Source organism: Lissotriton helveticus, chromosome 10 (assembly GCF_964261635.1).
Source record: "Lissotriton helveticus chromosome 10, aLisHel1.1, whole genome shotgun sequence".
Lineage (NCBI taxonomy): Eukaryota > Metazoa > Chordata > Amphibia > Caudata > Salamandridae > Lissotriton > Lissotriton helveticus.
The window spans coordinates 310,427,814-310,444,992 of NC_136071.1; the positions used below are offsets into that span (position 1 = coordinate 310,427,814).

Sequence of the window (17,179 nt, forward strand, 5' to 3'; positions counted from 1 at the left end):
TTCATTGGCTCCTGGTACGACGGCGCATTGAGTTTAAATCACTCTGGTTCATAAAGCCCTGTTGGGCGGTGGAGCAGAGGATGTACAGTCCTTGTTTTCCCACTATACACCTATGCGTAATTTAAGATCGGCCACGCTTGGGTTGGTCAAACTCCCCAAGATAAAGAAAGCAAGATGGGGAGGAAAACATTTTTCCTTTCTCTCATCCACATTATGGAATTCAATCCCTGGTCTTCTGAGAAAAGAAACAAACAGAATGCTGTTCCGGAAGGAAATCAAAACCTGGCTCTTTACTCAATAATAATCCCTTGACTGCATTGTGTTCTGCTCATTTTCTCTACCGCTAAGATGCCTCGGTAGTAGCGCGCTCCACAAATACTTTCATTCATTCATTCATTACAGAGATAAGAGCAACACAAGCTTTGAGAACACATGCTTTATTAGTAATGGTACAGCCTTTTCCTCCTTGTACTTGAGCCCAGGTAGACATCACTGCCATTGGGTGATTAAACAGGAAACAATTAACAAATACGTATTCCCACAAGTTAAATATGTAATTAAATGTATCTTGAAATGCGATTAAGCTGAGGTCATTCTTTTGTGGTAGGGACCTAACAATAAGCAACTGACCTGAAACAGTGAACACACCAGCGAACTTGTCAATACATGTCCGCATCCTGCATTTGGTCTCACCAATAACATAGTCCTGAGAGGATTTCGAAGGTATTCATAGCACTTTTTTGGTCTGAATATGATGTATCGTACATGGATTAATAATTGTGAAAGTAGACGGGACTGTGAAAGAGAGGGACTGCAAATGGAATATTCCAAGTTTGTTTCCAAACTGAGACGGGATATTGAAAGGCATTTTGAAGTTTGAAACATTTCTATGAGGATATGTCAATTCAGGGAGTTTAAAATATGGTGAAATACTTCAGACACCAAACTAGGGGCCAGATATATGTAATCCAGATTTACCGATTCTAAAATGCCAAAATTTTACCGATTCGGTATTTTAGAATCGGTAAATTGGATGTAGGTAATCATTCGGTATTTTTTACCGAATCGGTAAGATTTGGTAAATACCAAATCGGTATTTACCGATTCGGTATTTCCCATTCATCCCTATGGGCCTCCAGGCCCATAGGAATGAATGGGAATTACCGAATCAGTAAATACCGATTCGGTAAAAGGGGGAACACAGTCAAGGGTGGCAGGGTGGCACTTTGACACCCTGTTGCACCCCTGAATAGTGCATGGGTGCACATGTGGCACACATATATGCCCTAAGGGCATGTATGTCTGCCACATGGCACTGTCATAAATTGCAAAAAATTGCTTTTTTCAGGGTTTTCGATATTTACCACCAACTTGTAGTTGGTGGTAAATAACGAATTCTGAAATGGGAAAAGCACTCATTTCAGTGCTCCCTACATTAAAGGGATTTTTAAGAATTCCGTAATTTACCGATTCCTTAAATTACCGATTAATCCTTCATTTTGGCCTCCTACATCAGAAAAGTCTAATACCGGTCGGTAACGGCTGAAATTGGGTAATTTCGGCCGTTACCGACCGGTATTAGGCTTCCTAAATCTGGCCCTAAGAGAGTCAAGTGAGAACACAAAGTCCTCCCTTTCGATATACAAATGCATTGCTTGATAGTTTGATACATACAGTCCTTTCGGGTGTACCATCTATTGTGCTGGCAATTGTGCCTCGAGTGGATTCTTGAGCATGAAAACACTACCCGCCCATGAGCAGACGGGATCCATTAGGGTACACAGTGAGCATACATGGGTTGGAACAAGAATCAACCATAATTACCTACTGGAAGGCTGAGGTTGATCTCAGCGCAAACGTCACTGTTTTGGTGCAAAGAAAAGAGGTGCTAAGTTACTAAATTTCATCTCCTTCAGCCTTCTGAAGTTGAGGAGAAACGCATTTACAAATTGATCATTTGTAGGAAAGAATTTGTGCAAAATTATAAATTTATATCTAAAAGGTGAGAGGTTTAAATTTCTGTTATGACATTTCAATTAACAATTCGGTGTTTCCCCTTTTGGATTTTTTAAACATTTGTAATGTACAGGTTTTTTTTTTTCTTTCAATCAACTTTAAGAAGTTTTAGAAGTAGTCAGAAAACGTTTATTTTGTTCAGAGAACAAAAACGTTGTAATACTCTGAGAGAAATGGTTCCTAATACCTCACTTTGAAATGAAAAAGACCACAAATGGAGAAAGGAGGGAAAATGTAGAAACATTTTCAAGTATGTAGACTTATGTTTGAAGGAGAAGATATTCAGTACGTTCTAAAAACATAGGATTGTGGTGCCTGTCAAGCAAAGCACATAATAACCATTATCTGAGGTCCCTACACATATATGAGCCCAGTGTTCCCGTTGGTGTTGGGGCGCCTTCGGTTCACGATATTGGTGTAACTGTTAGGTCTCGGCCTGTAGTACGTTCTGTTGTGTCTCCTTCGGTAGCTCCAGCTGGACCTCCGAACACGAGAACTCTGCAAAAGAGAAAAACCTTTGTCAAGGCATCAAGATGAATACACCCACATACTCTTTGTCCTTGACAAGTTGCCCTGTGTCATAGCAAGGCCTATTCAATGTACCAATGGAAAAGCTATTCGCTGCCAGCAGCTCTATTCCCAAACTCGAGAATAGGGTAGAAAAGACAAAGCCCAGAACTGTGGGGCATATTATCAAGGCGGGCGATAAGAGAATATCGCCGCTTTAGCGGCCGTTTTCGGCCTTTAAGCGGCAATAATTCTATCGCCCTATTAGCAAGCTGTCGCTAACAGCAGTTAGCGACAGCTTGTAGGCGATAGCGAGCGGTTTGGGGCCCACTTTGCACGTCAGCGATATTTATCGCTAATGACATGCAAAGTGGGCGTACCCAACCTGTTAGCGACTGAAAGCAGTCGCTAACATCGCTATCGCCTATTATCAACGGAGGCATAGCGATGGAAATATTTGCGCTAAGCGAGAATATCTCCAAAACCTAATGCCTGCTCAGACCAGTTCTTAGCCTGTATATCCAATGGGAGGTGGATATTCAGGCTATGTCCCTGTTAGCGATAATGCCTGAATATCGCTGGATTCACAGCGATATTCACGCATTTCGCCGCTATCGCCGGAAATTTTATCGCTTCAGAGATAAACGTTGCTAATAGGACGTTATCTCTGCGATAAAATCCGGCGATGCTCGGCGATAAAAATAATGTTGCTAAGCCTATTTAGCGATAAATATCGCTAGTTGTTGATAATATGCCCCTGTGCTACCAGAAGTCCAGATAGCGAAAAAGAAGAATGTAAAGTAGGAGTTGCCCCTTACACCCCGTCTTCATCTTTAGCTAGAATCGTCAACCGTGACAAGATTAATTAAAAATAAAGAAGTGGAAAGATACATTTAGAAACAATGTTTAAACATTTACTTTAAACTATAGGCAAAGTAACAGTGATATTTATCAAGTGTTCTGTAAACCCCTGGAATAGAGCAGTGCATGTGGTTTCTGAGGATGTATGATGTTACAACGCATGCTATTACAAAGAATGCCTTTACGACGCAAGTTTTACAACGCAAATCGTTACAACGACTTGCGCTGGGGGGCGCTGGATAGTGAATAGTTTAATTTACTATTCCAACTCCAGTCCCCGTGGATAGTAGGGAAGGTGTTGGAAACTATTCCCTATCCTAGAGAGCCCCCAGGGCAAGTCGTTGTAAAAGTTGCGTTGTAAGGGTTGCGTCATAAAGGTACTTCGTTGTAACAGTTGCGTTGTAAAGGATGTTCCCCGGTTTCTGAGTGTGTGTATCTCAGACAATGCAAAGGGATACAACTTTAGAGGATGTAGTGAATTTAGGAGGCACAGTGCTAAACAAAAAGCAGTGTACTGTGGACTATGGGCAATGGAGCCCTGCAGAACTATACCTAAAAAGAATGCATGACACTTATCAAAGAACGCAGGTTTTTCACTGTTTCTTACCTGTTGATTGCCCCTGTTGGCCAGTTACTTGAAATTAAAAATGTGTAACGTTTCTCAAATGGGTAACAGTGAAGTAAGTACAATCTTTATTGTATGATTACCTAAAATCATTTACAAAAACAATGGGAATTTCCTCATAAATCAGACATCGAATAAAATATATAAAATAGTTCAAACATTTAACGACCAAATAAAATTAACAAAGTCAAAGGGTGTTACGTCCCAGTGATATCGGAGCTCGAGTCACTCAAGCTTATTTTGTATGAACAATGCAAAAAGTGGCATCGCTAGGAGAACCAAAAGCAGTGGTTGCGTGGGCGTGCAGTATTGTGTCATGCAGACATGCGTAATTACATTATATATGAGTATGCATCGAAAGATTGCATGGATTACTACAGGGTTGTTTAGAGTCCCCCAGTATTTTGCAACCAGGCCAGTCATACATGTATCTCAGAGGGACTCATGCCTGAAAGACAAGTAAGTAAGCCTTAAGTGGGTAACAGTGGCTTTGCATGAAGATGAAAACTGACTCTTGAGAAGCAGGGTGACAACTGCAACTTGCTTCAAGTGGAATGTGAACAAAGGTACAGGATGGATTGATTCCTGCCCCTCGAGACCTGGTCTTTTTTCAAACAAGGGAGGGCAAGTTAACTGCTCTGTACCCCTGTGTGAAGTCATCTGTACCCATGTGTAGCATTATCCCTGACCTGTTGATTTTACTTAAATGCAATAATATACTTGCATACAGGGGCTTTTAGGCGCCTCTCTGCATCCATTGGTCTGTTGTGTCATTCACATTTTTAGTCCACTTAAGTATGTAGCTTAGTTCAGAAACTGATTAACTTAACATTGAGGGACTGCATTTTATCCTCTCCCAATGAGCACATCCGCACACAAGCTAGTTCCCTTCAGTGCCAGTGTTTTTTTGCTGTTATTTCACTGCATATCAGATTGTGTCTATTTGAAACTTCTTTCTTTCTTTCTTTCTTTCTTTCTTTCTTTCTTTCTTTCTTTCTTTCTTTCTTTCTTTCTTTCTTTCTTTCTCTCTTTCTTTCTTTCTTTCTCTCTCTCTAAGGCAAGAGGATTGCAGCCAATGACAGACTGATTGATTCTTTTTAGATCTGTATTAGCCAAAATCTTTTGAATTTACTACAATTATGTGTATGGCATAAATACTTATAGTGGTTTTAGCCTGACTTCGTTAATTAGTCAGTGGTTGGTGTCATTTACATTTTTGTTCCTTCCACTCCAGCAAGGAGCAATGTTTCAGCCCACTTCAGCCATTGGCTGACTTTAGTATATGTTATTGCATGCTGTCCTATTACACGGAGCACATACACACACAAACTCGGTTCCTACAGGAATACCATGGTAAAGTGGATGTTTGGGATACCAAAACACTGTTTGGCCTGTAGCAAATGTTTTTATTAGATTTATGCCATTTGTACTTTGGAGAAATGCAGTACTCTCTTCTCAAGAGGCTTCATGTTTCATTACAAAATTAGCAGAAACAACTTACAAAAAACCCCTAGGAAATCGCAAGTTATTAAAAGTGAATACATACCTCGGTGACAAAGCTTTCGCAAGTGACCACAATTCCATTTCTTTCTGGGTCCACGAGGAAGACCGCTGAGCACACTTTTATTGCCTGCAAGCAAAAGTAACATAGCACTGAATGTCAGCATATATTATCTGCATGGGCCAAAAAGTGAGACATGACTGGGATGGGGGCCTGATGTATTGAACATGTGATGGGGCATAACAGGACACACTGCTCCAGATAACTGAACCAGGTGTACTGTCAGGAATATCAAGTTCCCTTCCGTAGGTATGTAGATAGTGACAATCGAAAAAGACCACTGCGTCCATTTCTTTGGCCTCTGAGTGAGCACAAGGCCTGAGACTAGTCTAATTTAAGCGGTAGGTATTTTTCCTTCATCTGTCAACATCTTAGCTTTGGAAGCTTTATAGAGAGGAGGTGTTGCCTATGCAATATGATTTTAAATGTAGAATTAACAATTCTGACTTGCATGCCTTGCGTCTGTACTTTGCTACCAGCCGTGGCCGCTGCAGGTAAAAGCGTGGGGCTGGCTGGCGGGGGGGATTTCGAGAGATGACCACAAGGGAAAATTAAATAAATAATTAATGCTCCCTTGAGTCGTCTCTTGAAATCCCCCAGCCCGCATCACCACTCTTACCTGCAGCGGCTACAGCTGTATGTTACTATGTATGGTTGTGATCGCATATGTTAATCTTGACCTGATCCACTTCTTCAGTGTGGACATTACCTCTGGAATCCTCTGAGCACCAACAGAGGAGGATATTGTAGGATGACATATGGTGAATTGTGTTTGTGAAACATTTGCTCATTGGGGAAAACCCAATGAATATGTGTTTTGTTCTCTGTGTTTTGTTCTCTTTAGAAGGGTAAAATCATGACTTTGTGCCGTATCCATGTGAATAAAACCACACCCATTATAACTTCCTTCCCCATCGTGGATCACTCTCCACTCTACTTCCCCGTTAAATCTCTCCCCTACTTCTCTTTTGTACACCCTGCTCATTACCCCCTTTTGTACGTTTGCCACTCTATAGAGTCCTGCTACTTTGTAGGTACGTTTTTGCTCTATACTTGAATACATACAGGCATGAATTTCACCCCAGATGGTGACATTCTCAGTAGTCAAACACATGAATTTCCTGTGGCTTACAGGCTTAAAGATGGAGGACACCAAATTGAAGCATGGAACACATTAGAATCAGATGATTAAAATGAGGTGAGGTTGGTGAACTGTCTGCTGATTAATCATATGTATGCGGTTGCAGAAAATACAACTATTAATAATTGAAGAAGGACTCTGGTACTCCAGGGAGTAGACATATGACAAATGACCTATCATTAAAGACAGTATTAGTACTTGTTACTTGGCTAGGAAGCTAGTGTCTGGTGGGTATAGTATAGATTTCTGAATTAGGCCTGATTTTCTCCAGTTGGCATGTGATTTGTGGAAATATGTCTCCTTGAAAACAGATGGAAGTTGATGTGGAAGCTCAGTGAGTGTTTTCCAGATTGTTGGTCTGGGAAAAAAGTCTTTTAGCGCCATATTGTTAAGCTCAAATTGTCCCTCACCTTAGCTATTTTCTGCTGGAGATGACACTGAATGCTGTCTTGGTGGTGCTAAGTGTCAGGTTATGGTGCTGACATTCAGATCACAATGCATGAAAGTCGGGAATTTAGGTTTTGGACTTGTCTCAGAGACAACACTTTGAGATAAAGTTTTTTATGGTTGAAATATGGATGAAGAAAGACACCATGGGGCATATCAGCAAGAACCAGAGATAATTATCTCTCAGCGTGCTTAGCGCAAGGAGAATTATCGCCGGGTAATGCTGATTTTTATTGCTGAGATAGCGTGCTATCAGCAACGCTCCTCTCAACAGCGATAAAAATCAAGGTGTAAGCTGCCAAATGTGCGATTATCGCTGGAAATCCAGCGATAATCGCACAACGTTTGGCGAATCTTTGCTGATAGGGCAGGGCAGACTTAGCCATGATATCCACCTTCCATAGCATATCATGGCTAAGTCAGATGAAAAGCAGGTGTAAGGAAAGTAGCGATAACTGAAATTAGCGCTACTTTTCTTATCGCTCTGCAGGTTAGCGTGAGGCTTGATAATAGGAGAAATGTTGCTTAGCGACATTTCTCCCATTATTCTGGGGAGGAACGCCCACTTTGCATCTCATTAGAGATGCAAAGCTGGGCGTTAAGGGAAAGGGCGCTGAGGCAAGGATTCATGTGATAGCGTGACCTTGCTAATAGGGCAATACAATTATCGCTGCTTTCCAGATGAAAACGGCCGCTAAAGCGGCGATAATTGTCTTGCTGATATGCCCCCATGTTTGCCAAATGGGACAGCGATGGACTCTTTATGAAAGATTAAGCTCTTGGGATGTATAGGAGTGTGCCTCTAGCAGCCTCTCAAGCTAGAGGAAAGTTACCTAATTGGCTGTCGCTACCAAAATATTGCTGTTCAAGCCAGAACCAAATAAACTATTTATTTCAGATGCTTTCAATCCCACAAAGTTAGAAACAACTATGTCATGACTGTTAAGCAGTAAAAAGTGCTGTGTTTTTTTCATTTTTTAAATATAACCTTTAACAAGATGGTCTTCACATCAAGCACATAATTCCTGTTCTTCAGTTGGGGATGTACATCCCTTGGCTTTATTCTGAATCAGCACTTGCATGGAAGTGTGTTGGGCCTGAACGTGGTGAGCGAAATAATCACCAGATAAGCTAAACCTCTGTCTGCCATTCTGGTCGATGTAGGAAAGTCCTTCTAACATGTCTTGTAGCAATACGTTTGGGCTGTTTTAAAAAAAATTAATCTTTCAGCAAAGTTAATAAAAAAAAAGTTAATCTTTAATAGAAATGTAATTGTTAAATATTACCCTGAGATCAAGGAGTCCTTAATCATCTCGGGGGTGCCCTGTGGGCTTCCCCACTGCCCTCTTTTGATTGCTGCTTGTGTACAGCCGCTGAACACAATGGACAACAAAGGCAGTGAAATACAGAGATGCGAGCTTAGCAGACAGCAGCGTGCCTCTTTGTGGACGCTGCTTACCAATTGGTCTGTCCCAGTCAAGATAATGCCATCAGTGCATCAGAAACGATTAACTGCTCAGAATCAGATAATATTTACATGTGCAATTAAACAGATGAAGAAAAAGATCCATGCAGTTACTAGTTTACTGAAAGTTCTACCGATTAATAAAAACATCATTAAAGAACTCAGGATCTGGGCAGCCCACAATTATGCAAATACTTGTAAAAAAAGACGAGCAGGGCAAAACAGAGAACTTGTTGTGCACAAAGCATATTGTGATTGCGGCAAAGCCCTTTTTTACCTACAAAATCAGACATGTCATTTATGCTACAGTCAGAGACCTGTAATCATAATGGGTCAATCTGATCAAGGAGCAATCCTTTAGGAGATTACTTTTGAAAGAAAATCCTATATATCCAGGGTTCGATACCACACAACGACTTCATTGAACATCCCTCAACTGAAGCTGATTCGATTGAGTGTGGGAACTCCTGAAAACGGAACTTTTCGAAGAGGTATTTTACCTGCAAGCTATGGAAATATTTCCAAGAGCTATTTTGGATGATATATAACTATAATGGTTGTTTTCAAACGATCTCATGCAAGGTGATAATGCCTAGCTTTACACAGGTCTAGTCACAAGTTGTTTATTACCCCTCCATATCTTTTCCTTTCAGCCCTATATTAAAGTGGTGATGGACATATATATGCAGTCTATGGGTTGTAGTTCAGCAGATTGCTGCTAGTCCTGTTTCCACCGCACTTCTGTTTATCATACTGTAGGTCTCAGTTATGACAGTGACTATGACCAGAGTACTGCATCCTGGACCTATGATAACCAAGACACATGGGACTTAGGGCTTTATTATGACTTTGGCGGTCACGGAGCGGGGCCACCACCCTTCTGCCCTGCTCAAGACTGCCAAAGCCATGAGATAGCCTGCCAGAGTATGACTTATTTGATCCACTGGGGCTCCTTTGAAAAAGGCACCACAATGGGAGCGTAAAAGGCCGTTCCTGCAGGGCATGGACTGTCAAGATAATGCACGCAGGGGGGCACAACATGTGCCCCACTGCATGCACCCCATGTGTAGAGGCAACAGGGGACCCTGTAGAGCCCCCTTTGTTTCCTCAATGCAATGAAAAGTGTGGCAGTGAGTGAACTCCTAATATGCTTGGCAGAGCCACAGCAGCACCACCAGCATATTAAGGGCCTCAGACCGCTGCGGCACTGCAAGGCTTCATGGATCCCTGGCGGCAGCAACGGTCCCATGGCGGTTCAACTGCCACCCTCCTAATGTGACGGGCGAACTGCCAGTCTGGCGGTCTGTGGTCCGCCACCTCAGGTTTTGTGGTCCATGGGACCGATGAACTCAGAATAGGGTCCTTAGAGACTTGGAGCAATGGTCTAAAAGCAGAGGTGACACATTTGCTTCTGACCAACGAAATGAAGAGACAAAGGCTGTTGACATATGATTTAAAGATTTAGAGAACTAACTTTAGGAAGCCTATAAACACATGCATTCACAGAGGTAAACCTATGCACAGCAATGTGAATATTTACTTACCCCATGCTCTTGGAAGTTGCATTCTTCAATAGTTTTGTTCTCTGACTTCAGGCACTCGGTCTCCTTCACCATAAACTGCAGCTGTAGAGTGCTTGCAGGCTCATCCTTGGAGGAATGAAATATAAAACAATGGTAATATCAGAGCTGCAATTCTGCTTGAGAATAGACTCAAGTAGTGTATGCAAAAGGAGCTTCAGCACCTCATTCCTTACACATTTCAAGGTCACCTATGCTGATTTGGCAGAAAAGTAGAACTGCTACAATATTTAATAAACTCAAGGTAGTAAATATAAGTGGAGGCACTTCATGGAGGAACAACTTTGTAATTTTCTTAACTGAATAATTTTCTTATTTTCCAAATAAGGTCATTTAATAGTCAACCATTCGTGGCTCCAATGCAATATATTAGGTACTCACCAAGTCATACTGGGGATCAACTTCTACAAGTTTAAAGATGTAGTCTTGGTTGGACCCCTTGTTGAAGAAGTCAACAGCGTCTTCAACGCGCCAGGAAACCATGGGAGGTGGAGGGATGGTGGCTGCTTTAGCCACAGAAAGCACAGTGAAGACTGCAAATAAGGCCTGCATCCTTGGTGTGCTCTGCTGAGGACAAAGCCCGGTGTGCCACTGACACCCATAGAAGCCACCCATTTTATCTGGGCTGGTGCTTCCCCTTCATTTCTGACTTGCGTCCAAGAACTAATGATAAACATAGCTGATACACTGTGTATCCCAAACTCTGATGAAATGTTTGTGCCTGTAACTTATAAGATTGCAACAACAAGAAGTGAGGAAATGATAACGACTTTGCACAAGCCAAATAGGAGAGCTTCAGGTTCTTTATAGCTTCTGCATTTTTTGCTTTGAAAAGATTAAAACACTAACATTAAGAATTTGATTTTTCAGAAGGATCTTTGGTCCCCACCTGGCATGTCCCATATTGGATAATTTACGTAATATGGTAGCGACAGATGATATTTTGTGGGAATTGTTGATTAGAAAGCAAACAGACAGTGCTTGGATTGTGGGTATCCATAGAGTTTCACTTTTTCCTCACTAACTAATTCATTAAATCACTGAGGACCCTGTGTGTTAACTAGGTCAGAACACTGATGCCTTCTGCCTTCCATTTTCACATGATGAATGTCTCGATGCAATAATTGCTGGAGTCAGAGATCAGAATCCAAACCTAATCACTTGCCAGGGTTGGACTGAAAGATTAATGACTGTTGGCTGGCTAGGACCTAATACATTACATACACTGTTTATGTCACTAGTTCCATTGACAAACCCTCCAACAACCACACCATATATTCCAGTCCCATGGTTACACTTCAGGGTCTATTTACTAAGATTGTACGCCCTGTTTGAGTCACAAAAGTGATGCAAAATGACAGTAAATCTTTTTCACCAATTTACTCTCCAGCGTGAAACGTGTTTTCTGCTGGAATATCACTTGAAAGCAATTCAAAGCAGCACATAGCGCTGCGTTGCCTTACTTAGAGTCAAGGGGCGTACCATGGGTGATGCATGGTCATTCCCATGGAACCTCAGAGTGTTTCTCAAGCTAAGCCCTATTTACTTAAAAAAGTAGACAAGGTTTAGTGTCAGAAAATAGCGCCCATTTTAGATATGCACAATGAAGACGAAATGCTTTTGTTTCTCCTTTTCTTTCCAGTCTTTTCATGTGTGCTGCACTATACAGCACACATACAATGTGGGCAAAGGTTTTCAGTTAGTTTAAGCATAGTATTTTCTACTGAAAGGGTATCCTTCCAGTACAAAACCTATGCTAGACTTATAGAGACACCCTTGCACTATGGTGCAAAGGTGAGTACATGGATGCACATTTCTGTGCTGGCATTAGGGAGATGGGAGGCGAGTGCCATATTGCTGTAAATATGGTGCTTTCCTGCTCTCTCCTTCACTCGCAGCACAGCATTTGCGACTGCTGTACTGTGCTGCGTGACAAACCCGTAAATGTATCTCTTAATCTCTGTATTTCTGTGTGTAGTGCAAACCTAGCTTTCATGCACTGGAATGCTGTGCAATTTGGACATTGCATTCAGCTGATGAAGGGGGAGGCTGTGTGGGCTGATGCGGGTGGAGAAGGGAGCAGTACTGGGTGGCGGAATGCCAAGGACAGGAGGGAAAGGGCGTGCGTAGTGATTCATTGTCCACCATGGAAGTCAATGACTATCTAACAGAACCAAAGCAGTGGATTTTCTTAATTTAGTTTTAACCAATGGTGTGTGCTCTGTGCTCATTACATTGTATTGGTTTTATGCTCACTGCTCCACTACAGACACGGATCAACTTTATGCACAGCATCCCTCTAAGGACAGTCTAGAGCAAATGACTCTCAGTGGGACTACAAGCAACCCTTGACACATTTCAAATCTTATTGGGGTGCATCATTATTTATTAAGGCATAATGATATACAGGGCCAGCATTTGGACTTATCAGTGACACTCACAGCACACAGTGTTGAAAACAAATGTAGCTTCCATTTTCAATACTTGAAAATGTTTTTATTAAAGTGATCGCAAAGCCATAGTCAGCAGCAGTGTGATAATATCTTTGCTTCACTGGTTGTACTACTAAATACTGGCACCAACAATATCGTGGAACAAGAAAATCCAAGACAGTATATTGGGGGACAAACAATCTAAAGGTAATTTCATAGTGGGATGTACAGATTTACTATCCCTAACTCAACATCTATGTACCTTGAAGATGGATGTATGGGCGTCCGCAGGGGGGGGCAAGGAGGGGCACTTGCCCCCCCCTGGATCACCCAGCCCACCATGCTGGTGCCGTGGTGGGGGATGCATTTCTTTTTTGTAAAACTGTCCCAGCTCTTGCTGTGACACTAGAATGGACAGATTTTTAACTTTGTGAGCAGGCCTCTTCATCATATATTTTAAGCCAGCAGCACCAAATTCCTATCAAGGCGAGTGCTGCGCCACCTATCTCATGCGTAAAGTCCCTGCTTGATGAGCGGGAAAACTGTTGCTGATCGGCAAGATCAATAGAGAAGGTCCGGGCCTCCCTGCTCCCACAGCTTCAAGTAAGTCATAACCTCTCCTGTTTTCTGTCTCTGTCTAGCTCCTCACTTGCTGAAAACCGTGACTTGCCTCCAAGAACTGCCTCTTACCCTCTCTTTACGCTCCTTTGCTTAATTTGTTCATCTGTGAAATCGATCTAAAAAGGAAGTAAAAACTATTGCTGGGAATGTCTTTTTCTGACATTTTCCTATCCAAAGTGCAGCCTCGGAATGGACGTTAGTTAGCACGATCTATGTGCACCCACTACACCAGAGACTTTATTTATGAAAATACATGCCAGCCGGACATCTATATAGGGATTCCGCTTTGAGAAGGTACTCTCACAGCAGAGATATGCCATGTATGTGACAGTCACACCTGCTTCATAGAATGCTCAGTACAGCACTCTCTCCCATACACCATATGATATGTGTAAATATGTAGCTTGAATAGTACTTAAGTGAATCTTTTTGATCTGACTATCTGAATGTTTTAACCAGAGTCCTCGGAACAATCGACGCTTGCATTGTAAAAGGACGGAGTCTGACTCGGAATGTGCCTCGGTCCCACGCAGGCCAAACACCACAGCGGCCAGGTGCACTTGGGGACACGTGGAGGCTTCAGAGGAAACGAGTCTAGATGTCCCCATGGTAAAGGGAGGCTGGCAACCTAGCACCCTGGCTTTCACCCTCACCCCCTTGTGGTAGGGGTTCCAGTAATGTGTATTTCAAGCCGTGGCGTGAAAGGACTTTGAGGCTGGGCCGCAGTTCACTGAGGGGGAGGGCACCTGCCCTCGGGTCTTGTCCGTTGGGGCTGTGTGTGAGGGCCGGACCCACCAGAGGGAAGGAGCACCCAGGAAGGGGCCTACTCAGAGCTTCAGCAAACTACTGCCCTGGTACTGACAGGGGACAGACACATGTGTGAGGAACGCTTCCACCTTAGGGGGCAGGAGGCCAGGAAGGTGTGTGCTCTGAGCTCCTACCACAGTCCTGAACCAGAGTGTCTGGAAGGGGGTGAGGGTTGGGTAAGGGGAGGAACATGCCCTTGGCACCCGTAGATGGCGCAGTGTGTGTGACAGGCATTCCAACCTCAGAGGACAGGAGGCCAGAATGAGGCCTGCTCAGAGCAGCTTCAGCAACAAACAGACCTGGACACAAGGGGGTGACGGGGATAGGGCCACTTGCCCCTAGCACCCTTAGGAGAGTCTGCGTGTGAGGCCTGGACCAACTTGAGACCAGGAAAGTGCCAACCGAATGTACTCACTATAGCGCTGTGCACAAACAGGGCCTTGCAGCCAAAGGTGTGTGTGAGAAAAATACACCCCGTATTATGGAGCAGTTACCGGCCACTTAAGGGCACTGGGCCAGTCCCTGTTCCACCTGACTCCAACAGTGCCCCGTGGAGGAAAAACAAATATACCACTCTCTGGGGAAGTTTGAACGCATTAGAGTATGTCAGGGCATTATACTTAATAGGCAGCCACCACTATCATGTCCTGGTCGGATCCATCCAACTGCCAATAACCGCCACCTGCCTGCCTCCCTCTAAGCTCCTATCCACCTGTCTGCCTCTACCCTCCCATCCACCTGCCTCCTCTAAGCTCCCATCCACCTGCCTCCTCTAAGCTCCCATCCACCTGCCTCCTCTAAGCTCCCATCCACCTGTCTGCCTCTACCCTCCCATCCACCTGCCTCCTCTAAGCTCCCATCCACCTGTCTGCCTCTACCCTCCCATCCACCTGCCTCCTCTAAGCTCCCATCCACCTGCCTCCTCTAAGCTCCCATCCACCTGCCTCCTCTAAGCTCCCATCCACCTGTCTGCCTCTACCCTCCCATCCACCTGCCTACTCTAAGCTCCCATCCACCTGCCTCCTCAAAGCTCCCATCCACCTGCCTCCTCTAAGCTCCCATCCACCTGCCTCCTCTAAGCTCCAATCCACCTGTCTGCCTCTACCCTCCCATCCACCTGCCTCCTCTAAGCTCCCATCCACCTGCCTCCTCTAAGCTCTTATCCACCTGCCTCCTCTAAGCTCCCATCCACCTGCCTCCTCTAAGCTCCCATCCAACTGGCTGCCTCTACCCTCGCATCCACATGCCTCCTCTAAGCTCCCATCCACCTGCCTCCTCTAAGCTCCCATCCACCTGCCTCCTCTAAGCTCCCATCCACCTGTCTGCCTCTACCCTCCCATCCACCTGCCTCCTCTAAGCTCCCATCCACCTGCCTCCTCTAACCTCCCATCCACCTGCCTCCTCTAAGCTCCCATCCACCTGCCTCCTCTAAGCTCCCATCCACCTGTCTGCCTCAACCCTCCCATCCACCTGCCTCCTCTAAGCTCCCATCCACCTGCCTCCTCTAAGCTCCCATCCACCTGCCTCCTCTAAGCTCCCATCCACCTGTCTGCCTCTACCCTCCCATCCACCTGCCTCCTCTAAGCTCCCATCCACCTGCCTCCTCTAAGCTCCCATCCACCTGCCTCCTCTAAGCTCCCATCCACCTGCCCCCTCTAAGCTCCCATCCACCTGTCTGCCTCTACCCTCCCATCCACCTGCCTCCTCTAAGCTCCCATCCACCTGCCTCCTCTAAGCTCCCATCCACCTGCCTCCTCTAAGCTCCCATCCACCTGTCTTCCTCTACCCTCCCATCCACCTGCCTCCTCTAAGCTCCTATCCACCTGCCTCCTCTAAGCTCCCTTCCACCTGCCTCCTCTAAGCTCCCATCCACCTGCCTCCTCTAAGCTCCCATCCACCTGTCTGCCTCTACCCTCCCATCCACCTGCCTCCTCTAAGCTCCCATCCACCTGCCTCCTCTAAGCTCCCATCCACCTGCCTCCTGTAAGCTCCCATCCACCTGCCTCTATAACCTACTATCCACCCGCTTGTCTCCCATCCACCTGCCTGCATCTAAGCTCCCATCCTGCTGCCTCCTCTAAGCTCCCACCCACCTGCCTCTAACCTGCTACCCACTTGCCTGTCTCCCATTCACCTGGCTCTTCTAACCTCACACCCACCCACTTGCCTGCCTTTAACCTACTATCCACCTGCCTGCAAGCTCCATTCCACCTGCCTGTCTCCCATCCACCCTTTTACTATTTCTACACCACTCTCGACTCTGATGACCAACCCGCAGTTATGTTGTTTTTATTTATTTTAATGTGCGATGCAAACACACGACTGTGCATGGACTGTTTGTTAGGTGCGATGCTCTATTACCTCAGCCTCTTTTGATAAGATTATTGTTATGCTATGTTATAGGGAATTTATTGAGCGCACATACACCAAAGGTCTCTTGGCGCTGAATTGGTAACTACCCCAGAAGCAGTCTCTGTGGCTCTTTGCACACACACAGATAGACATGAGTGCACATGGTGTACATATTACACAGAATATCTATAGATGAGGAATACTTGTGGAGCTTAGCAGTGCCATCGAGGTAGCCTGTCTGTCACGTGGACAGGAATGACCTAGGAAGTAGAGAGAGCTTGAAAATAGCAAGAGGGGCATTCAGAGCTACAAGGCTCCTCCTGTGCCCCAGTGTTTTTTGTGCCCCACCTGGCACACATCATGTCGGAGGATGGTGAGGATGTTAACATTTTGCCCCCCCCTGGAAAAATTTCTGCGGACGCCCATGTAGTACTACATAGGCACATATGTGTAGAGCAAGGTATAAAAAAATCTAGACTTGTCAATTTTTTTTGTTGATACTTTGTCCTTGATATTATGTTCCACCGATATTGTGGAGTCGATATTCAGGGTACACAAGTTCTTGACTGTTGTTATGCAAAGCATCTCAATGACAAGTGAAGAATTTCAGATGGCGGTGTCTTATGGAGCAGGACAACATGGAGGAGAGGGTATTAGAGGCCATCAACACAACGTAGACAGCTTTTATGATTATCTAACTAACATGAGTGCAGACATTTTAATTTATGGCAAGGCCTACCACTTGTATTATACCTATTTAAAGT

General features: G+C 44.4%; 1 protein-coding gene across 1 annotated transcript; it reads right to left on the reverse strand.

The window, feature by feature from the left end:
* Positions 1-421: 421 nt before the first annotated feature.
* LOC144783775 (cathelicidin-1-like) lies at positions 422-10,851 on the reverse strand. The gene is made up of 4 exons (XM_078662468.1): positions 10,585-10,851; positions 10,168-10,272; positions 5,556-5,639; positions 422-2,514 (listed from the first exon to the last, which is right to left on the reverse strand). The coding sequence occupies exons 1-4, from the start codon at positions 10,816-10,818 to the stop codon at positions 2,371-2,373; spliced, it is 567 nt and encodes a 188-aa protein (XP_078518594.1). The 5' UTR covers positions 10,819-10,851; the 3' UTR covers positions 422-2,370.
* Positions 10,852-17,179: the final 6,328 nt, after the last annotated feature.